Genomic DNA, 24,356 nt, shown 5'->3' on the forward strand with positions numbered 1-24,356 from the left:
TCTTTTAATGTCACTGAGCCTTAGCATTATCATCTGCAAAAATACAAAGTTTGTGGGTGCCTGGGTGGCTCAGTAGATGAGGTGTCTGCCTTCGGCTCAGGTCATGATCCCAGGGTCCTGGGATCGAGTCCTGCATTGGGGTCCCTGCTCAGGGGGAAGCCTGTTTCTCCCTCCCCTGCTCCCCCTGCTTGTGCTCTCTCTCTCTCTCTGTCAAATAAATAAATAAAATATTAAAAAAAAATATATATATATATATATATAAACTTTGGACCGTACCTTTTGTGTTCCAAAGTCCTGGCAGCCTGTGATGAGACCTGGCGACCTAGGTTCTAGCCTTGCCTTCACCTTGCCTTTGGCTTGGATGGTCAAGTTCCAGGGTCCCAGAAGAGGTGCAGGATAGGATTCAGTGCTCTCTACTCTTTTCGGCTACTTGAAATGTGTAGCTTTCAAAACATCCCCCAACTTCACAGGCTTGAAAGAGTCACCACGGCAACTTGTCTAAGCCTGTGGCCTCCCCCAAGCTTGGCTCTCAGACTACAATAGCTCCCCTACACGGCGGTCTCTGCCCCCAGAAGAAAGGACGTGAATGATAAAGACCGGTCAGGAATCAGAGAAGAAACCAGAAGAGAAGAACCAGAAACCATGGCAGGCAGGCTTTTCAACAGCACCTTATCCCAAGCAGGGCTTGGAACTGGGTCTGGAAGCTGCCGAACACCCTCTTTGCCTTGACAAGGATACCCAGACTCCACCTGCTGGGATGAGGGGCTGCAGCCCTCTGAGACTTCATTAGTCTTTGAAATTCTGATCTTCTGGCCCCTCTTGACATATGAAAATAGCCAAAATTTACTGGACATTGAATATGTGGCAGACAGAGTTCAAGATGCTTTGTACAGGGCCTCTGGGGGGGGCTCAGTAGGTTAAGTGTTCGACTCTCGGTTTCTGCTCAGTTCATGATCTCAGGGTCCTGAGACTGAGCCCCGCTACTGGGCTCCCCACTCTGCAGGGAATCTGCTTCTCCTCTCTCTCCTTCTTCCCCTCCCCCTGCTCATGCACAGTCTCTCTCTCTAAAATAAATAAATATATCTTTTTAAAAAACCACTGTGTACATATTAACTCATTTAATATTCACTACAAAACTGTCTAGTGGTAATTACTCTCCCCACCTTGCAGGTAAAGAAATCTGAATCCAGAGATTAAATAACTGGTCTGGGACCACACAGCTCTTAGGGGGGATTCCAGTCCAGGTGGTCATTATCAAAGCCCGTGCTCTTGGTCCTCCTCCAGCACCCCCCAAACCCCATAGCATCTGCTGCATGGTAGGTGATCCGTGAATACACACCAAATGAACCAATGTCCAGAGAAGGTTTGAATGCATCAAAATAGAACTCATTTCAAATTCCCAGTGAGAAATGTTCCTAGGCAATAGATTCTCCTAGCACCTCCCCTTCCTTTCTAGACCTTCAGGGATTCTCAGCCAGCAGCTCTAAGTTCTTTTCTTAACTGGTAACAAGCACCCAAAAAGCTGGGCCAGAGAACACTTGCATGGCACTGCCCAGTATCAGCCTTTCTTAAAAGCTGTGAGCCAGAAACCCCAGATGGGATCAACCCACACATTCCAGTGCCACCCCAAAGTGAGCTTTGCCTCAAGAGGCACATCCCACATAGCATTCTATTGTCCATCAACTTCCCCAAAGCAGGTTCAATCCCTGCTTCATGTCTAACATTTCTAACTGATGGGAGGGAGAAGAAAGGTAGTACTCTTTATTATCTACGATGGATACCAGGCTGCCGACTTTAAATGCCTTAATCTTTTTTTTTTTTTTTTTGAGATCAAGCCAGCACGGTGGGGAGGGGCAGAGGGAGAGAATCTCAAGCAGGCTCCACACCCAGCTCAGAGCCTGAAGCAGGGCTCCAACTCATGACCCTGAGATCATGACCTTAGCCGAAATCAAGAGGCTAACGCTTAACTAAGTGAGCCACCCAGGCGCCCCTAAATGCCTTAATCTTTATACACCCGATATAATTGTACTCATTTGACAGGTAATGAAAGCAATGAATGCCCAGAATGTTTGCATAATTTGCAAGTGTTAACTTGGCCCATGAGTAGCAGCCGTGGAATTCAAACCCAGGTAAGTCTGGAGCCAAAGTCCATGCTCTTTCTACCTGATGCTGTCCTGAAGGTGGTTATTAGCACTTCCTGTTGGCCTCCTCCCAGGTTCTATGATCACTGTCTAGGGAGGGAGTGAGGGGGTGTGTTTTAGAAGCAGAAAATCTGGAAGCTGAGGACGATTTCTATAGAGAATTCTTAAAAAGATTAAATCAGGGGCACCTGGGTGGCTCAGTGGGTTAAAGCCTCTGCCTTCTGCTCAGGTCGTGGTCCTAGGGTCCTGGGATCGAGCCCCACATCGGGCTCTCTGCTCCACGGGAAGCCTGCTTCCTCCTCTCTCTTTCTCTGCCTGCCTCTTTGCCTACTTGTGATCTCTGTCTGTCAAATAAATAAATAAAATCTTAAAAAAAAAAAAAGATTAAATCAAGTAAGCCAGGTGAAGAATTTCACACCGTGGCTAGAACGAGTAAGCAATCGTCCTGCTCAACCGGGGCCAGAACCGAGAATGTTCCAGAAGATATTCAAATGAAGACATAAATGAACAAATAAATGACGATTTATTCTTTTTGAAATGGTTCGTCGATGCCCTACCTTTTAGTTTGACTTTGTCGAAATAACCAACTGGCTCTAAGTAGCAACCTAATTTTCCTAAATTTCATCAGAGATAGCTAGAAAAATAATGAGACATATATTTTCATTGAATTAACTCTAATAAAGCTCCTGAGGCCAGAAGCCAGGCAAAGGCTGCCATACTTATTCGAGGCACACACGCTTCCTTCTATGTTCCTTTCGATATTTGATCTTCAGACACTAAGTGCACATGCCGACATCCAGTCTCTAATGGTATATGATGTCCTGAGATGTATATGGCCCTTTGGATCCTGCTGTGAGTCGGTTTGGAGACTTAGGCCAAAATTAAACCAGCACCATGCACGTAATTAGAAGCTTCCAGTGCATTCATTAGGAGGCAGATAAATAGTTTAAATAGGAGATCAAAGAGCCATTAAAATGATTACGGGAGCACAGAAACAACTCTGCAACTAGGGGACTAGGTCCCCTAATGTTCCCTAAATGTGCAACTGCATTTTCAACATAACTAGGTACTTATTTGTGTACTACCCTCAGTTAATACATTTTAACACATAAAACATTGGATTTTTTTAAAAAGCTACTTTGACTCACTTACTTTTACTCACTGCTTTTAGAAATCAGAAAAAAATGTATGAAGTTTCCTTCTTACCCTCTACCCAACACGTTGCTAAAGTTTTCATTGATTCAAATTCAAAAGTGTAATTTGCTTAATAGTTGTAAATGCTTGTCTAAGTCCCTGTAAGAAATTTGTAAGGAGCCATGTGAAAAAGTCTACTTCACAAATTGGACTTGGCTCCATAATTAGGACTTTGAACTTTTTAATCAAAATTATATATGAAGATTTGAGATAACATGCTGTAAATAGGTACACTTCTTCATTTCCCTTTAAGCACTTTCACCAACAGTGGCTGAAATGTGGCCCAAAAAAGTCTTCAAATAATTCATGATAACCAAGCCACTGATGTCCAGGTTTTGAGTGTAGTTTTTCAGGGAGAGAGGGAAACACAAAATTGTTAGAGCACTCAGCACTCAAACAATAAAAGAATTCAGTCAAGAAGCAGGATATAATTTCCAAAGGCAAAAAAACAAACACAAAACAAAACCCAATATCCTTCATCTGTACAATTTCCAATTAAAGGATATAATAGCAGGCAGACCTCCATTTACCACAGCAACAAAAATTAAAAAAAAAAAAATTACCTGGGAATAAATTTAACACAAAATGTTGGAAAACTTATTTGAGAAAAATGAACATTTTCCTGAGAACCCAAGAGCAGACTTCAACAAAAGGGCACACATTCTCTATTTTGCATAGGATTACTCAACAGTATAAAAGCATCAGTTCCAATAAAATGAGAAGTCATTGTTTATGGAGCAGGACAAATAGGAATCAAGTTGTTATGAAAAAATAAACGTGCAAGAACAACAGTCAGGAAACATTTAAAATGAAGAGCTGCAGCGTGGGACCAGGCCTACGGGACACGGCCAGGTGCTGTAAGGTCTTTACAACTGTGGCAGCTTAGCAGGCCCAGAGGTGACCAGACCAGCGGAAGGGCGCACAAACTCTAGAAATAGACCCAAGTTCATTGGCACCTTCATGACAAAGCTGGTATCTCAAATATTGACAAGGCAAGGAGGAGGTTTTTAATAAATGATGCTGGGATATTGATTCACTATTTGGAAAAAGATAACATTAGATCTCTACCTCACACCATAGATAGATGGTGTGAAACTCCACATGAATCAGGGATCTAAATCATGTGGTTTTTGAATGTTGGTGAGGTCCAGAGCCAACAGCCAAGAAAGACGTTTTGAGACGTCTTTGATGCAAAAAGTTGGTTTTATGAAAGCACAGGGACAGGACCTGTGGGCAGAAAGAGGTGTTGACCAGGGTTGTGAGGAGCTACTAATTACATATTTGGGAATGAGGGCTGGGTAAGGAAAAAGGGAGATGTCTAAAAGGGCTTTGATATGCTGAACACTCCCAGGATCCTGGAGGCCTATTGTCAAGCTAAGGTTGTTTAACATTAAGACATTTGGGAGTTTCCTGGAGGAAAGTTATACTCTGCCTGGCTCAAGTATTTGTTAATGGGCTGCTTGTTATAAGGAAATTTAATTTTATCTACATTTCCTTCTACATCTGTTTCTCACATCACTATGGATGGATGGGTGATGTTCAGACTCCGGGAAATTGTGGCTATGGGTTTCTGGAAGTTAGGCTATGGATAAGAAAGCTTTTAACTTGTGAATCACTAAGATGTTTGTAAACGGCTGGAGACTCCTGTCCCACAGGACCGTGACCTCTATTATTTAACCATTTGCTTTTCTTTCCTTAACTTTTACGGCAGCTGGGAGTGCCTGAGGAAGGTCACACATATCCCACCTGTGTGTGTGTGTGTGTGTGTGTGTGTGTGTGTGTGTGTGTGTTGGGGAACTGTTGCTCCATGTCAGCTTGTGCTTCGCCCTTAGCTTGCCTTCTACTCCCTCATCATAAATGTTAAAAAAAAAAAAATGGGAAGGGAAGAAAATCATGTAAGTACCAGAAGAAAACATAAGTTCCTCTTCACCTGTGTCTAGGGAAGGGATTTCTAAAAACAGCTAGACTCAATCAGAGATTGATAAATTTGACTCCATAATTTTTTTTAATGTTATTACAGGAAAACAAACACCATAAGTCAAAGTCAGAAGGCAAATGAAAAAAGGGACAAAATATTTGCAACATTGGCCTTGGATAAAGGGCTAGTTCTCTAACATACAAAGAACTCCTTGGAATTAAGGAGGAAGAGGTCAAAATACCTGCTAGAAATATGAGCAAAAGGCATAGAGACACAGGTACAGGTGCACGCACAGGCATGTGCACCTGCACGCGAACATTTTAAATGACCCTTAAACATACGAAAAGATGTTCAACTTCACTTGTAATGTGAGAAGTGCAAATTAAAATTACAGAGATACCATTTCTCACCTTTTCTGGTTAACAAGAATTAAGCAGTACGACAACAAAAATTAAACGGTGTAACAAAAATTAAACAGTATGAAAATAGCATTTCTGATTTTTAGAAGAACTTAAAATTCAGACATCTGCGTGAGCCCCTGCAAGTGTCATGTTCCGTAGGCGCCGTGCTTTCTAAAACTACTGGATTAGCAAACCTTGTTCGTGATAAGAGTTTACATTTTCATGGAGCTTTTTATAGTCTGATGGGAGAGGGGACTATTTCACATTATTCACCTCGGTAAATAAATGAAGAAGATAGTTTCCGATTATGATAAATACCAAGACAATCTGGGTAATGTGACTCAGGATGGGATTAGGGTGCAGCCTGTGAGTCTCTGTGGGCAGAAAATTTAAGGAGTCAGACCACGCAAGTATCAATTTAATTAAATCATGATCAATTTTAATTTAAATTATAATTGGAAACAGGGAGCCAAGATTAAAAAGCCTTGAGGCAGAGTCGGAAGCAGCCGAGGTTTCGCAGGCATCCCACAAACCAAAGAGCTTACGCTACCAGCTGATGATAATGAGAAAGGAACCATGGACCCTTCGTGGATCGAAAATGGTGTGTTTGGAATGGCTCTTCCACAATGGGACAATAAAACATCGGCAGCCCCCTCTTCTCAGACGAAGAACCCAGGCATCTAACAAAATAGTCCGGAGAAGTCCCCACCCCCATATCTTGCCTAGGGCTGGACATTCCAAGAGGCACAGGCATTTACACAACAGTTAACAATGATGCTCACTTTTTCCCATTTCACCTATTTCCTCCTTCTAAGGATTATCTGCATGTGACAGAAGTCCAGCGAGATGTCAAATATAGTCATATCAAGCATTCCTGATTAACAGATCATTTGGCATCAGGTGAATCCACAGTATTTCAGAAATAAAATGGTTTCTGAAGTCAGCACAACAAAGATACAGAGAAACTATAGGTAACTCACATACCTATGTTTGGAAGCCATAAATACTTATCAATAATTAAAAATTATGTATCAATAATTGGAAAACTATAGGTGGGACCAAAAGCAATCTGCCTTCAACAGTCTTTGGCATCCATATGTTCAAGCCGTTTCAGATCATAAAAAAACAGAGGGCCATTCAGACTGAATAAACAGGGTAAAGGAAGTCTAATGGATTTGTAGGTAAAATACACTGAAGTGTATTTTCTACGGACCCAGGAGAGGGGAGGTTTAGAAGGCAGTGATACCCTTTGATCAAGAATTAATTTTGTCTTATACAACTGGGCAGTTAAGGAACATATTGTGAAAACAAGCAAATTGTAACAAGGAGTAACAAGAGAGAGTAACAGGTCTTGGAGATGAGATGGGATTGCGTCCCATCCCTGCTCCTCCACTAGGCTGGGCAAGTTCAAACTTTTCTAAACCTCATTGACCTTTTGTCTCCTTCACTGTGAAACCCAGATCCTGCCTCATTTGTGGAAGTGGTGTGAAAGAAAAAAAATCATGTGGAGTAGCGGAGTATTGGCTTGGCCCTTGGTCGGTTCTGAATATGCTGTGTTCTTTTTCTAGCGCAAATTTAGACCAGAGTCCCACAACATCGACTGGAATAATTCTGAGCTATATATACGGCACTTCCTCCCTTCCAGGTGCTTGGGGCCAACCTTGGAGTCCCTGTTGACTTGCCGATTTCCCTCGTACCTCCTCCCCTCCAAGGCAGGAGGAAGTCATGCTGGCTCCCGGATGTCCAGAACATGACCACTTCTTACCCCCTTCATCACTGCCCCTGGGGGAGCTGCTGTCATTTGTCCTAGGTTACCCCACAGCCTCTCCAGCAGCTTCCGTGCTTCTATTCTTGCCTCCACAGGGTATGCACAGCAGAGCAGCCAAAGTGAGCTTCCCAAGGTGCAAGTCAGATAATACTCATAGCCTTCTGATGGCTGCCACCTCACTTAGTTAAAGCCAATGTCTTTGCAAAGGCCCGCCAGACCTCCATGACCCAGCCCCCACTGAACTCTTTCACACCTTCTGTGCTAAAACTCTCACTTTCCCTCACTCTGCATAGCCACTCTGGGCTCATTGCTTTTCCTCAGACACACCCCGCTCACTCCTGTATTGCAGCATTTTGTTTAGCTGTTTTCTCTGCCTGGGACCTCTTTCCTTTTCACTCTATCTTCCTCAACTTTTTCAAATTCTTTGAGCTTGTATCACCCCAATCACTCCAGCTGGCAAACTGGCCCCCACCTGTGTGCATTCTCCATCTGCAGGAACCTGCTTTTCCTGGTCTCCATGGCACTCTTCATACTGTAGTAGAATTTCCTTTTTTTTTGTTTTTAAAGATTTTATTTATTGGGCCGCCTGGGTGGCTCAGTGGGTTAAAGCCTCTGCTTTCGGCTCAGGTCATGGTCTCAGGGTCCTGGGATCGGGTCCCAAGTCGGACTCTCTGCTCGGCAGGGAGCCTCCTTCCTCCTCCCTCTCTGCCTACTTGTGATCTCTCTCTCTGTCAAATAAATAAATAAATAAATCTTTAAAAAATAAAGATGATTATCAAATAAATAAATATTATCAAATAAATAATATTATCAAATAAATAAAATCCTTTTTTAAAAAGATTTTATTTATTTGACAGAGAAAGACACAGCAAGAGAGGGAACACAAGCAAGGGGAGTGGGAGAGGGAGAAGCAGGCTTCCCACTGAGCAGGGAGTCTGATGCGGGGCTCTATCCCAGGAGCCCTGGGATCATGACCTGAGCTGAAGGCAGACGCTTAACGACTGAGCCATTCAGGCACCCCAATAAGGAAAATCTTAAAAAACAAAAAAGGCTAATGGAATCATCCAGATAATACTGTACTGGACCATGGCAATAGCAGCTCAGTGGTGCAAAGGGGCCATGCTAGGATACATTTTGAAGGTAGAGCCCATAGGCTTGTACTGAGGTTTGTAGCCGCAAGCCCGCCCATGTTTTCAGCACACATGTGCAACTTGAGATCCATTTCATACAGTAACAGCTGCTAGGACTCCTGCAGCAAGATATTAGATGTCATGGCTGTCAGAGTTCTACTGGAACTCTTGGGTGTGCGAAAATACACCACACTGCCTTGTTAATGCTGTTATGAAATGTCTATCACTGTGGCTTTCTCCAGAAAATCAAAACTCAGGATCTAAAATTTCTTCAAATATTAATGAGGCAGATCGGGTAAAACAAAAAGGAGTGTGGGCCTTGACGTCAGAAAGAACAATCTTGAACCTTCAGTCTCCCACTTGAGTTTGACCTGCAAGGTTGTCTCAGTCCCTGCTTCTACACTACAGATGACAGCACTGAAGGTGGACCCAGAACGTGTTTCTCTGCTTTCATGAGAAACTGCATGTACCAATATGTAATGGGCTTCGTGAGGGACAGTTTGCATGTACAACGCAAAGACTTAGAGAGAGATCTAACGTATAGCCAAGGAGATTCGGAAACTAAGGAGTGAAGGGAAGGAAGGCTGGAACTCTAATACTTGAACCGCTCATCTGAGCATGTGTTTTACAAATCAGTGGTAAGTCGGGTGAAGTCTACAAAGGAAGTCCAGAAACAACTTGCTCATGTGTTTCCACTGTTCAGCAGCCTTGGCAATGAGCACATCAGACTGTCACGATGGCATCAGTCATCCAGCCAACCTTTCTGTGTCCTTGGCGGCTAAGCAACCTTCCAATGGTGATTTGGGTTCTCTGTGGACTGTTCTAAAGGTATGTGGCCTGGGGGCACCTGGGTGGAGCAGCAGGTTAAGCGTCCAACTCTTGGTTTCTGCTCAGGTTAGAAACCTTTGGGTCATGAACTTGGGCCTCACATCAGGCTCTTCCCTCGGTGCAGAGCCTGCTTGATATTCTCTTTCCCTCTGCCCTCTTGCTTGTGCCCTCTAATAACTAAACAAATCTTTAAAAATAATAATAATAATAAATTAAAGAAAAAAAAACATGGTCTGCTTGGCAGATAGAATTCTTACAGTAAATTAATAAACTGGAATTCCACATGTTAAGACATTAAGACGTGCCTTTTTATTCCCTAGTCAAAGGAAGAAAATTCAAGTGTTGGCAATAGGGTGAAGATTCTAGCAGTAATAAAAAACTTAAAATATGCATATTCTTTGACCTAGTAATTCCCACGTTGAAGTATTTATCCTATGAAAATAACTGGAAAAGTGGGCAAAGATGAACATACAAGCATGCTGAATTTAGCATTTCTTAAAGTATTTTAATTAAAATTATATATATTCTAAAAATATATGGTCTAGTTTTAACATGTTATTTGTAAAATAACTGACAGTTGAGCCACATAATAGAACAATGGGATACCGCGGTCCAGACTAGGTGATGCCAGTGTGCGCGTGCGCGCGCGCGCGCGCGCACACACACACACACACACACACACACACACACACACACACACACACTCCAACCTCAGTGGGTCAGAACAAAGATTTATTGATCTCCCATGCAAAGTCCACTGCAGGTCCAGGGCAGTCAGGCTTCAGATCTTCTCTATCAACATGCACTTCTGTGACCCCTGTGGGAAACCCGTGGAGGTTAAGCCTCTCCCCAGCCATTAAACGCTTCTGCCCGTACTTAATTGGCTAAAGCAAGTCACGTGGCCTCACTGGCCCTCAAAGCCCGCAGCACAGGTCCCGTTGCACAGCGGTCATATCCACAACTGTGAATGCTCCTGTGGAGCTCTATTTGTTGATGTGGGCAAAGGATCCATAGTACCTTGGCAGTGGTAAAAGTATGGCCCCTGAACACTCTATCCAGAGGTGTTTTGTTACATGTCCTGCATGCATTTAACGAAAACACTGAAAGACATATAGCCCAGGTTTAACAGTGTTTTCTCTGGGGGGTTAGGACAGAGGGCTTAAAGCACATCATTTTAACATTTTTGGTATTATCTTTTTATTTTCACTTTTTAAACTATATATTATTTTATTACATATTATTTACTAAATAAAGCTATATGTCTTTGAAGACACAAAGTAAACTGCCATGCTGGTTTCTAAGAAACCAACTTCCTATCAGTGAAGCAGAGGAATCATCTCTCCTGGGTCAGAAGCACCCCGTGTTTATTCACAAGATGGAGCTGCTTGCTGATGTGGAGAACTGGGGCACAGATGCCGGTGTGTCCCCATGCACCTCGGGGAACCTAGACATCCAAAGCAATCGGACTCTGGGGCTTCACAAACTTGGAGAGAGATAACACCTAACCCCGAACCCTTACAGGAAACACTCATGACAAACAAGCACGTGAAAGCAGGTATTATGGAGAAGGCAAGTGCTTTCAAGTCAGACCAACAGACAAGATCTTCTTAGCTTCTCATCTGTAAAACAGGAACAGTAACACCCCTGAAGTGTCTCCAGGATGGAACAGCAGAATGCAGGCAGAGCAGCAGCATACTGTGATAAATACAGGCTGGCTAGTATTACTGCCTTGGGTCCGTATCAAACATAACAAAAGCTAAATTAAGCAAGAGAGTAACAAGCAAGGAACATTTTATTGTGTACGTATATTCTCAAAAAAAAAAAAAAAAACCCACAAAAACAGAACCCACAAACAGGAGCAAAGAACAAAGTTTTCTAACTCTCTGGGATTCACTGGGGCACCATATCTCATAGAAACACAGCTAGTACAAGACAAAATGTACTAATTGACACTGCCCTCTGCTTCCCCAGTCAAAAAGGCTATAGAGTAAAACACTTTAAATTGTATTCTAATATAAACTCATTGCACAAGGAGTTACTGTATAGTAAACTGCAGAAAACAGAGTAGGCATTTGATAATCTGCTCACAACTAACAATTAAGCAATAGACACTTGAATAAATAGAGCATGTATTACTTATTTGTTAAACCTCGGGTTTATAATGAGCAGATGGTTTATCATTAATAACTGGTTAACTGGTTCCTTACATTTTAGAAGACACCAGATCCAGTAACGGAAGTAGGAAGTAACTGAATGAAACCCAATTCAGAAAGTATTTCCTTGGGTCTGGGTCACCATGGAATTTATAACATATTTATGCCAGTTTCAACAGTTTAAAAATGTAGGTACTAGTAAATTGAATTCTTTAGGGGAGAACCAAGTGACATGTTCTAGAGAGCTATTTTTTGTTCATATCCTCCAGGCAGCAGGACAGAAAGTAGGACATTGTAAACAGAGATTTACAGTATAATGAATAATCTGTTTCCAGCTAATGCCATGGGGGTGTTTCTGTCATTTGCAGTTAAAAAAAAAAAAAAAGGAGGGCAATTTGAGAATACGTCTCAAATGAAGAACTGACATTTCCTTATCACAGACATACTAGATCTAAAACATAAGGATCTTCTCTAACATTCTGTACTTCTTAATCCCTAAGTTACAGGAATTAGCGTGAGTATTCAGGAATGGAAAAACCATGAAGTGTTACTTGAAGAGCTATTTTAAATGACCCGTTTAAGAGTAACGCAGTCAAAATAAGGCAATAACTAGAAACCTAGTTGGATCTTCCTTCTGTGTCCGGTCAGCAGAACTGTGAAAATAATTTTTGCTCACCTTTATAAAAAATATTACCCATTTGCTCCCTAGTGTGCAGTAGAGACAAGACAAGCCTGCGATGTGTGTCCCTAAAATGAAAAGTGCTAACAAGCTCTGGTGGAGAGAAAAGTTAACTGAGACATTCTTTCCTTTTGCCGATACCCCTCTCTAATTCTCCCTTATATAATGCCTTTCCTCTTTGATTTACATTAGCTTAACCCCATAGGAGGTGCTCTCACAACCTTATATTCTCTATTGAACACTGCGTTTTTCATTCAGTTTTTAAAATAAAAGAAGGTTGAAAGCTACAGCATGATATTGTGCTCAGTCGACCATAGACATTATAAAATCACATTTTACAGAAGTTAAAGGCAAACAAAAAACCACAGTTCGGTACTTGTCAAAATGGCAAGAAACAGATCATATCCTATTTTCCTTTCAGGACTTCACAAAATCCCCAGGATAGCACCTTTGCATGAGCTGGACCATTAACTGAACAAGAGCTAACATTCAAAACTGCCCTGTAAGAGCTCATCCCTCCAGTTTCCTTCTGTCTTAGTATCATACGTTTTGCAAAGAGCTCACAAAAAGTTTTTAAAAAGCAAACACCTTTTTCAGGTGATAGAACACAAAAATCATATGGAGCAACAAAACCCTTCAGTCTTATTTGTGAAAGCAAGTCAATTTTTAATGCAGATTATTCGAAATATGAGGTACCTGAACTCCTTTCCCTATCATTTGTGTCACTTGGCCAGTAAGACATCTTAATTACCTATCTTAAATATTACAGTCCCTTTCAGCTGTTAAAAAAAAGATTTAATCCCTTCCTCATATCACAGCGAACCACCATGCTGTCTTGATAGGATCCCAACACAGTGACGCAGTAGTGAGTTTTTAATCAATATCCACTAGGAAGACTAACAAAAATACTGTTGCCATCTACTTAAAATTTGTCTTTAAGAAAAGTAGGCCTCTCTCCACTCACTTGCATAGCCCTCAAGTAATAGGTACGTGTACTATTGTTAAAAACAATCAAAGAAATAAATATTGGAATATTAAAAGACAGGCTCTCCCTTTCCCCATATCTTCCCCATCCTGTTACTAAATGGCCAAAAACTTTTAAAATGCCATTTGATACAAGAGAATTCACTAGTTGCTATGAAAGCAATTTACAAGTTAGGAATTACTGTGCAGGACCTGGTTAACAATTCCTGCTCTGGGTTACTAATTCCCTTCTATGAGATGCTGATAATATTCCTTACAACGAAAAGTCAACATAGTTTAAAAAGCTTTGGAGTTCTTTTCCCAGGTGTATTATTACTAAACTGCCACAGTATCGCAGGGGCCCGTCTTGGGACTACAAACAGAATGTGTCTTTTTAGGAGGACTGGGCTGTTCCACGGAGCGGACTGATTATCTCCCTTCATCATCATGCTGCCAGCGGGGCTGTTTTCCCATTTTCTGAGAGTCGTTACTGACAGCAGCGAGTATCAGGTGGCTTGTGTGACTCCCACATTAACAGCACCATTAAAAACGTTTTGTCTTCAGGGAACATTTGGGGGAAAGGGAAGGATGTGGGCTGCCTAGGTTAATACAGAAATTGTACAGCTCACTTGGTAACAACGGGGAAGGTTGGCCCCCGGCACACCGGCTGGCTGGGAAGAGGAAACTGAGCGCTCTCGACACCGAGTGCAGGTAAGGGTGCTACCTGGAGAGAACAGAGATCTTTAAGAAGAATCACTACGTGCAGAGAATATTCACATACTGCCAGTGAGGAAGGAGAGATCTCTGGGTTCTTGGGGTCCTCCTGCACCCCTCAAGAGAGAGACAGCAAGTCCTCCTCTCCTAATCCCTGCTCTAACAACAGAGCCACAGGAGCCCGTGGAGGGCCGGCAAGTCTTAGGGGAAGGGTGTTTGCACTTGGGACTGCTTTAACGCTTTTGTTCAATGGTTTTTCCTCTAAACTCTCATTTGCCGAATGACTCCTTCAGCACATGTGAGCTCACTGCTCATGAGGAGGTCTCACTGAAGTCATTCCTTTCCTCAGGGAACCACAACAGATGAACTTTTTTTTTCCATATTCGTCCCTACAGGTAGTTCCGCAAAGGCCCCCAAACACACCTTACATTTTTTTCTCTTTAAAAATGTTGCTTTGTTTTTTAGTGGCTACTATCCATTCACGTGACCGTGACCACGGAGCCACGGGGAAGGGCTGTGTTGGTGAAGGGTGCCGCGGGGAAGGTGCAGACCTTGACCAGCTCCTGGATCAACGTGGAGCAAACCCAGTTGCCAGACTGCAGCCCACCACAGGCGTCATGTCCCATATCTGCAAGATAAAGAACATGCTAGAGAAGGCTGCGCTCGTCACAGGGCCCAGAATCAGCACTCACACCAAACAGTTATTAACCTGGAAAAGGGGATAAAAGAACTCAATCTATCATTCTTTCACTACAAAACCTCCTCAAGATCTACAGACGAAACCCCTCAGTGCACTAAAATTTGAAAAAAGCTTGTGTTATCTTGAGATCCGAAAATGACATAATAATGATGTTTTATTATAAATCTAATTTCATTTTTAATAAAAAGCCCACTGGGAACATTTCCTATTTTAAAAAAAAAAAGATTATGAAATAAAGTGTGTCATGGTTTCACAACTCTGGAGTGGTACTCAGTATGAAACACTTGCTTTTCGTTCCTGTGTTAGTGACCTGAGGGATCTAGTGAAAGAACATCTGGTTATTTCCTACAACTAGGAAACCTGTCTGGGCCAAAAGGAACACCAGCCGGGGAAGGATGACCAGGCAGAGGGGCTGACTAAGCCCTGACTGACTGGGGAGGCAGGACCTCTAGGCAGAGAGTGACCCAGGGGTGCCAGGCCCCAGCAGCTACTCTGAGAGGTAGAGGTGGTGCCGGAAACCCCCCCGGAAGGAGGGGCCACTGCATGCGGCGGTGGAGTTTGTTGCTCAGGGTTTCCATCCTGCTACAGGCTGCACGGCTGCTCATGAAAAGGGAAGGCAAGCCCATTGACAAGAGAGTGAAACCAGGCCAGCAGCTATCTGTCCACAGCACAGCCACGGAGCACTCCACACACAGATGCTCCCTGGGACACGAGCAGGCTACCTTTACGACGCGGTCGGTCCCACAGGTCACCATCAGTCCCCGAGCAATGTCCATGGACATGTGGGAAATGTTATGTTTTCCTTCATGAAAGGTTGCTAGAGAAGTCCGACTAACAAAGAGAAAAAAGAAAAGAGACCGCTGAAAGCTCACCTGTTTCCAGAGCTAAGGGAAGAGGTTTTTTTGCAACGTAACAATGATAGTGTTAAAAATTTATTCCTAAAAATGTGGCTACAGTTTGGAAAACTGTTTATAATTAGAGGACAAAAGGCAGGATAAGCTGAAGATTATTTTACATAAGGTCTGACAAAACTCTCCAGATAACTGATTTTATTTTTTTAGTGGAAAGGCTAGTATACTCCTAGACATAGAACAAGGGCCTTAACTGTGCAGAGGAACTGCACAACAGGAGATCCTACCCCGTGGACAAGACCTTCATAGGGAGGCAACAGGCCCCTGAAGACTCTGGGTCCTCCAGGAGCAGCTCGGGGCACCGGCTCTCACTCTGCTCCTGCACCCAAACCCCGGCCTCGTCATGAGCACGCATGGACTGATACCAGTCATGCCGACTAGCTTTTCCACTTGGGCCTCAGCCAAGGTCTGCCAATGTAGCACTTTCTAAGATGATTCAAAGGGAAGGCAAAGGAAACGAAATTCCCAGACCCATGCAAGCCAGGGTTGGGACACTGGAGGGACAGCAACCTCTGCCACCACACTGGTGTGTGCTGGTCTTGACCCTGAGGGGGCTCAGGGATGCCCCGCCGCTCAGCAGCCCCAATGGTCTAAGCAACACCACGCCCCAGAGTGTTGGGGAGAAACTTGTCTAAGGTCATACAGCGAGGACAGAACGCCCTCCCCAGGAACATTTAGGGAGCTGGGAAGAGACGAACAGGGGGCATCATTTCTCAGTCCTCCCCCTGCAGGCACCTAGTAAGACGAAGACCCACAAACACTCACTCCTCGTCCTTGATGGAGTCGTAGCAGGAGTCGCACACCCGGACCTGGAACTCGAAGCCCATGACAGGGTAGCTGGAGCGCTTGCTGCTGCACTTCCCACACACAGCCTGCCCACATTTCCGGCAGTGATGCTTCAGGACCACCGGAGGGAGGAAAAGGCGGAGTTTAACTTTCGCTCCTGTTCCGCTTCAGGGCAGGAGGGTAGGAGTGGGGAAGATTCGCCCTGAATTATAATTACCCTATTCAATGTACCATTAACACGGCAGGCAGAGAGTGTCAACATTTGTCAAGGATTTCCAAAGATCCTTGTTTTATTGGTCAAATACTGCTTTTTATTCATTCATATTATCTGTCTAGAGGTCCTCAAACAACATTATTAAAACCAACTTCAAGATCATTTAGGAGCTCAAATGACTACAGGTTTCAGGAAAAAAAAAAATCTATTCCTATGTCAGAGAAAAGGTTTCAAATAAAGTAATATGACCTCATTAAGAAATAAATATTCATAATGTATGTTTTATCATCTCTTTTAATCCTTCAAACTGTGATTCTGGAAATAAGCTTCAAGGACATTCAGAACAGTCCGGTTATTCATTCTGCCATATTCTTTTACCACTAAAAGTTTAGTAACCCATACCTTTCCTCTCTCTTCTAGTAGTTAATTCATAAGATGGAAATTAACGTCTTCACGTTTAGAGGTAGGGATTATCTTGCCCAGCAATTACAATGCACTAGTTACCAGCAGACATGCATTGCGGGAAGCAGTCTAACCATGGAACTAGAACTCGAGTTCCATTTCCGAGCATCGGAATGTTATAGGAATGCTAAGATCACCCCTGCACTGCCTGCCAGTCTCATAGCAGACCTTGTGGGGAGTAGCTTTGTAAGTGACACTGAAGAAAGTTTATTGACACACACAAACTTTAGGCCAATCCCTCAGAGAGGCGCAAAGAAATAAAATCAGCATTCTTCATTACTTACCTGCATCAATTCATACTGAATTCATATTCAATCTGAGTGGACTACCTTCAAGGTTGCTGTAGAAATATGTTTTTTGTAGAACTTTAGAATTACATGAATACCTAGTGATAAGGGCGTCTTTGAAATCTATAGGCTATTTGGGACATGTTTCTCTTATCCAAAAGAGAGAGAGAGAGAGAGAGAAAGAGAAAGAGAGAGAGAGAGAGAGAGAGAGAGTGTACCAGAAACATGCTTAATAAAAATGTTCCAGGTACACCAGGCACACTTATACGGAACAATCTGTGAATAATTTAAAATTCTTAGTGTCACAGTACTCCAGTGAGGGCCAAATTTTTACATTTTTAACAAACAGTGAAAGCATAAGGTTTACAACCATATGACCTGCTTCATTCTCATTCTGAGCATGGTTAGCACGGAACACTGACTTGAACAAGCCACACTCCTAGACTGAAGGATCTTTCATGTATTTGCAAATAGGCTCTCAGTGTTTTCCGTGCATCCATGCTTTTCCAACACTGGACAAGTGACGGAACACTTGGGTAATAATCTTGCTGCACCAGGAACGCCTCACTCATGGTTGTTACACAGAGATGGTGATCTCAAAAATGCAGGAGGTCACAGCACTTACAGGAAAAAGTATGATTCCAAACAAAATGACAAATTAGTACCACAAAGAACAAGATACATGATTAATCCAGTGAGAGCTCAACGTCGGCTACTCACCTGTCTCAACCCCAGTGTCTTTGTGTCCCACATCTGCTTTATATTCCAGAAAAAGGGCTGCTCGCATTTCTGGCAAGAATCACTCTCTAACCACTGAGGAGCCTGGGGGAGAAGAAAGTCAAAGCCACCATTGGAACATCTCCTTGTTTACTAGGATTTTTCAGGGTTAATACCACAGTTTCAGACCTTGCTAGGTTGTTAGCATTTTTTTAAAAACTTCCTCATTTTAGCTTTTGCCATATTCAATATTATGTATTTTCCATAATCTCTATCATTTTAGCAACGTTGACAAGATTGTTCCATTTTTGGGGCGCCTGGGTGGCTCAGTGGGTTAAGGCCTTCGGTTCAGGTCATGATCCCAGGGTCATGGGATCGAGCCCCGCATCAGGCTCTCTGCTCAGCGGGGAGCCTGCTTCCCCACCCACCCCCCATGCCTGCCTCTCTGCCTACTTGTGATCTCTGTCTGTCAAATAAATAAATAAAAACTAAAAAAAAAAAAGATTGTTCCGTTTTTAACATATATAGATAGGAAGGAGTAATTCAGTTTTTACTGTGAACTCCTAAGGGTTGTCTTCATGTATTTCTTTTTTGTGCCAGATACTGTTTAATATCTATATCCAGTTGAGTGAAAGCCCATTTCTTACAGAATCTAGTGAACTACCACTCGGGAAGTCTTGCGAGGTCACAGGGTGGCCAACAGGAGCATTCTTCCGGGTGTATCTCGTGTCAGACAGATTTGCCACCCCCAAGCCCCTGCCCCCAGCTCCTGGGAGCTCCTGTGTCTCACACCACCCTCAGACCTCTGCTCCAGCACTGGCCTCTCTGTGCTGTCATCCTTTATGCCCATTTCCTTTCTGTCACTAACCTGTTATTCACCAGGCTCGCCCATCTTTGTGTAGGGATAGCCTGTCACAGACTAGGTTCTTGATGAATTTTTATTGAAAGACGATGACTAAAGTCTCAGCATTACTTTAACAAGGGCTTAGAAAATATTTCTCTAAACAAACCATTACAAATTGTACCCGATTAGGGGCACCTGGATGGCTCAGTCAGCTAAACATCTGCCTTGGGCTCAGCTCATGATCTCAGGGTCTTGGGATCCAGCCCTACGTCATTCAGTGGGAAGCCTGCTTCTCCTTCTGCCCCTCCCCCACTCCTGCTTTCTCTCTCTCTCCCTCAAATAAAAAAAAAAACAAAAAACCAAAAAACCAAATTGTACCCTATTACAAGATGAAATCATTCAAAGTTATCATTCAACCTCAATCACTTACCATTCTATATGTGCACAAATAGAAAACATGCATTTCTATCAATTAAACCAAAGACTATGACAAAATAATCCTTTTGATCTTGAAATTGGGACGCATAAGAAAAATATCCACGGTAAGAGGAGACAATGCTGGGAGAACACAGACACGGCATCACACCGACCCTTCTAACACAGGCAGGAGAGACTGAGGACTTTCAACACTCAAACCCGGACTTCTGGGGGCTTCAAGGACGGGTGCCCTTACTTCCTTATTTTGCTTCCTATTGCATCAGAACTTTTGGGTTTCCTACTTCTTATTTCAGCGATGTCACCAGAAATATTTCTACACGTGACAGCCATGACAAAGGTGTTTCTTGGTGGGGGCGGGGGGAGCACTCACAAATCGCAGGACATGCGCTGAGACAGAAGAGAGGTCCCTTTAAACAATGGAGACGTGCTGGAAGGACGGGAGGACGGACAGAGCAACAGGGACGGGCACCTCGGTGAGGAAGAGCACCGTCTGGCTGCAGAACCACCTCTGCTTCTGTGGTCCATGGAACGCGGAACGAGGTCTGGGAACAGTGCTTGAGCACCCCGTCCCCCACAGTGGGCCCTGCCGCCAGCGGCACAGGGGAGGGGACGCAGGGGCCATGGCCTGGTCTCATGGCTGGGACTCCTGCCGGCCAGACGCCCACAGCACCACACGCGCGTGCAAAAGAGCACAAGACGTGTTCAGGGCGGCAGGATCCAAGCAGGAGGAGCCCCGGGTGAGGGCGTGAGGAAGGCGTGAGTGAACCCAGGTGAAGTGCTCGCACGGCACCCGGTATGCGAAGCGTCACGCACGTGCGGGCCGAGTGCTGAGATCAGCTGTGCCTTATTTCACCCGATTCTCCACACAACCGCAGGGCACACAGGCCACACCGTCCTCACTGTGCCGCAGACGAACCGGGGCTCTGACCCCGGGAGACGCAGTGGCCGCAGCCTGAGCCCCGGTGCCTGTCGGCCACACTCCACACAGCTGCCGCACGTGGGCCTCTGGGGCGGGACCCGTGAGGTCTCCACCCGTGGCTCTGGGGGGGGACCGCCAACGGAACCGGGTCCCTGCCCTCAGGAGCTTCGCTCTGTCTAGGGGTTTAGGAAAGAATATTACTTCGCTGAGCTGCAGGAGAGAGCGGCTCGGAGGAAGAAGGGTAAGTTTGAAGTAATCTGAGGTAACAAACCAAAAACATCAGAAAGAAACAGGCTTTCTGGAACAGTTTACTGTAAGAAATACCCGTCACTGCTATGCTCTAGGCTGTCAGGGAGCAGCCGGTTATGTGCTTACTCCCTGCAGAGGAAAAACACTCCTTTCCTAAGAAGAGCAAAAGAGAATATTAATCAGGAATTCTGCTCAAAGATGATGCAGCAAGAACAGCCCCTTGCACCACCATCACCGGCTGGGCAAGAACGCACACTGTACTGACGTATACACACACACTAACGCGTGCCATCACACACCCTGGGATCTACTAGTTTAAAAGTTCTCTTTTAAAGAGGATCCAGTCTAATGATTACTTGCTCGTTTATATTTCATGCCTACCTCCAAAAAGGAGCCCCTCTAATTATGATCTGGCAGGGAAACAATTGCCCCAGTCAGCATCTCCAGGTGACTCAGAAAGAAATTCCAAGCAGGCAGTGTGGGCCTAGAGAATCTGGGCCTTTGCCTAAGGAAGTCCTACAAATTGTACAAACCCTAACTCAGGGCCAGAACCTTATAGATCACAGGCTGTTTCCCTTTGCGCTATACTAAGCTGGTTTAAAAAAAAAAATAAAACTACTAAAAATAATGCATTTTTAAAAAGATTTATTGATTTACTTTAGAGAAAGATAGAGTGCATGGGGGTGGGGCAAAGGGAGAGGGAGAGAAAATCTCAAGCAGATTCCGTACTGAGCATGGACCCTAATATGGGGCTTGATCTCAGAATCCTGAGATCATGACCTGAGCTGAAACCCAGGTGCCCGAATAATGCATCTTTTTTATATAATTCGCTTCCCCACCAACACTGTCAATTACTGGGAGAGAAGCTAGTCGAGCGCGATGTGCTACCAGCCAGCATGCAAGTGATCCTGGGTAATCTTCCACAAACAATTAAAGAGAGAACCACCTACACAGGAAGTGGCCTGAGTGATGGCGCTATATTTTCTTTCCCTAGACATACAGATAAACTCCATAATTGCGTAATCTTGAAGGAGGGGTGGAATCTTGCTTTTATTTTGTCATTCTTTCCTAAAAGAATTTACTAAGGATAAGAACAGTGGATTGAAATCCAAGTGGGTAAGCCCTTAGGGGAACCACCAGCAACACTGGCCCCAGGGGGCACCTTCCCACGTGAACCAGGGAACACAGCCTCCGAGTTAGCTGTGTTCTCAACAAAATCAAAACAAAGAGACCAAGAGCCCAGGAAACCGAACAGTATACTAGTTGTTCTTGACACCTGAATCTAGCAGCTATTGTAAAACACAGCTAAAATAAATCTTTGTAAGGAAAGTGCCCATAACTAATATTAAGCCAATATTATATGTGTTTCATGAATTACCTTAAGCCTTACCAAAATATCTTGCCGCACACAGGTAATCAAGATTTCCTACACTTAACTCATCTCACAAGGTTACTAGAAAAGCTAGTGATCACTACTTCTCCACATATGGATTTCATTTTATTATTTATGTATAGGTTAGTCTATTTCCTTCATGAGATTACAAGTCTACAAAAAGCAGGCAAGAATCTGCGTAATGAGCATGGTAGCCATAAAACCTGAAAATGAGTAATGTTGCCTTGATTACGATTTCTGTGGTATGCCTAAGATGCAGGTTTATTTGGTGAAAACGAGACTCCCAAGTAATCAGGAGGCCCCACAAAGCAGATGTGTGCGGAGTGGGGTGGAAACGGTGCACCCACGCCCAGAGTCTGCTTCGAGGGGCACACGGGGCCTCTGCAGGACCCCGGTAACGTCACACAGCCCGTGTGTAGGGCCATGCAGTGCCGTAACCCTCTATGAGGCAGATGCACCTGCCTCCAGACCTGTGAGCCATCCTGTAGGGGCTCAAGAGATGTCTGAAGTTCAACTGTAAGCCCTCAGTTCCTCACACTCTAAAATCTCTTCTGAGTCAACAAAGAGGCAACTCTTCTGCTGTTTACATCACAGGTTGGAAAAGACAGATAATAACCACGCTGGCAGACATGAGAATGGAAATCCTGCCTGGAAGTCAGCTGACACCATCTATAAAAAGCCTTAAGACATCTCCTTATCCCAGAAGGTCTATTTTCAGAAATCTGTCTGAAATAAATAAACAATCACACAATGACGAGGTCAAGAATGTTCACTGCAGCATTATGTAAAATAGAAAAAAACAACCAAGTTGCCCATGAATAAGAGAACAGACTGGTGGCTGCTAGAGGAGAAGTATGGAGGTGGGGGAAAGGAGTGAAGGGGGTCAAAAGGTGACCCAAGAATCTGGGGGTCTCCTAAGCGCCTACCCACTTGGATTTCAATCTACTACTCTTACCCTTGATAAATTCTTTTAGAAAAAAAAAGTTGCAAACTAAAAGCAAGATTCCCACCTTCAAGATTACATGATTATGGAGTGTACGTTCTTCAATACAAGAAATTAAAGTTTTGAAACAATGGTTGGTGCTGGATGCTAACTGGGCTCATCGTGGGATCATGGTCCAATACCTATGAATGCCGAATTGTTATTTTCATACCTGAAGTTCATATAAAGATATATGTCAATTATTTCTCAATTTAAAAGAAGATGGCGAGGTTGTTTAGACAATCAGTGAATCTGCCTCAAGAACTAGAAGAGGTTTGGAAGTTGTGTCATTGAACGATCCTGCTTGAAGGAGGGTGGAACTGACACTCAGAGATAATGACACTCCTCTGAACAAGGTCCCACAACTAGTTAGTGGCCCCAGCAAATTAGAACACCCGTCTCCTAAAAAGAACACTATGTCAACATGTGCTCAGTGGAAAATAAAGCAGAGGATAGAGATATTCTTTCCCAGGAAAACATGAGGCTCCTGGCAAGGTCCCGGGCACTAGTCACAGCAGGCATCCCAGAGTACTGGGTAACAGGGATGCCGTGGGGCTGCTGCAGTGCTTCCTGCGGCTGCGCACAGTGCGTGCCCCAGGCGACACAGGGAACTGTCTCCGGCATGTACTCAGTGCACGTCTGCATACTGAAAACAGCCCACATCCTCAATCTGTGGGCAAGGCCTGTCACTGCGGAAACTCTCACGTGGCGAGAGGACACGGGACAAACTGACGGGCAGGACCTTGTCAGATAATAACCAGTAAGTACAAGGGAGAGGGGCTGGGGCTGTCTGTAACCTGGTCAGCATCGAGAGCCCGCAGGGTGGGAAGCCAAGAAGCCAGGTCCTCGGGGACCTCTCCACATCAGCCTTGCCCTGCTCCTTCTCTTACCTCCTCTCTGCTAACGTCCATGTTCCACACTGCAATCCCACCATCCGAGGAACAGGAGACCAGCTGCCTTGTGAGCTGAAGGTAACACAGCGACTGCACTCTGTCACTGTAAACAACACACATCGGTCACTCGTCTCAATGTGGAGAAACATAGATACTGTCTTCACTTAGGCTCCAATCTCTCCCCTTGCTGGAATCAGCCACTGGCATTTTATCATTGACAATTTGGTATAATTTCCTGGCTTCTAGTCTAAACTTGGATCAGCGTTCTGTAACTTATTACACAGCATAGTCGCTTCTATGAAATAAAAACTACTTTCAAGTCAGTCCCTCAGAATTGCAGGCCACAGATAGGGCAATGGCTGTTTTCAGGACCAGTCGCTGTGGTCCATTCCTTTTCAGGTATACAAGACTCACCTACCTGCTCATAACAAAGAACAAAGGAGGGGTGACTCCCTTACTGGAACACAACCCATAAGAATAGGTGATGAAACGCCAGAGACAACTGACACACACACTTGCCCGTGCACTCACTCGTGCACACACATGTGCACACACAATGATGGAATGAAATCTGCCTCCTTCCCATATGCTTGTCAGACTCCTTTCTGGATCCCCTACGAAGCAATCTCCTGCCCTGCAGACTTGTGTGAAGCATCTTTCCTGGGGCGCCTG

At 44.1% G+C, this 24,356-nt stretch overlaps 1 protein-coding gene across 1 annotated transcript in view; it reads right to left on the bottom strand.

The window, feature by feature from the left end:
- Positions 1–11,190: 11,190 nt before the first annotated feature.
- The window catches only part of LOC111145938 (WD repeat and FYVE domain containing 1), a 43,258-nt gene continuing 30,092 nt past the window's right edge, over positions 11,191–24,356 (bottom strand). Inside the window, exons 8-12 of the mRNA XM_022501294.1 lie at positions 23,682–23,787; positions 17,970–18,071; positions 16,266–16,396; positions 15,312–15,420; positions 11,191–14,517 (exon numbers count right to left, since the gene is read on the bottom strand). Coding sequence (XP_022357002.1) covers positions 14,458–14,517; positions 15,312–15,420; positions 16,266–16,396; positions 17,970–18,071; positions 23,682–23,787 — 508 coding nt within the window. The 3' untranslated portion in view covers positions 11,191–14,457. The remainder of the gene's footprint in view (positions 14,518–15,311; positions 15,421–16,265; positions 16,397–17,969; positions 18,072–23,681; positions 23,788–24,356) is intronic.

This window comes from Enhydra lutris, unplaced genomic scaffold, assembly GCF_002288905.1.
Source record: "Enhydra lutris kenyoni isolate GAN:26980312 unplaced genomic scaffold, ASM228890v2 scaffoldscaffold1, whole genome shotgun sequence".
Taxonomy (NCBI): domain Eukaryota; kingdom Metazoa; phylum Chordata; class Mammalia; order Carnivora; family Mustelidae; genus Enhydra; species Enhydra lutris.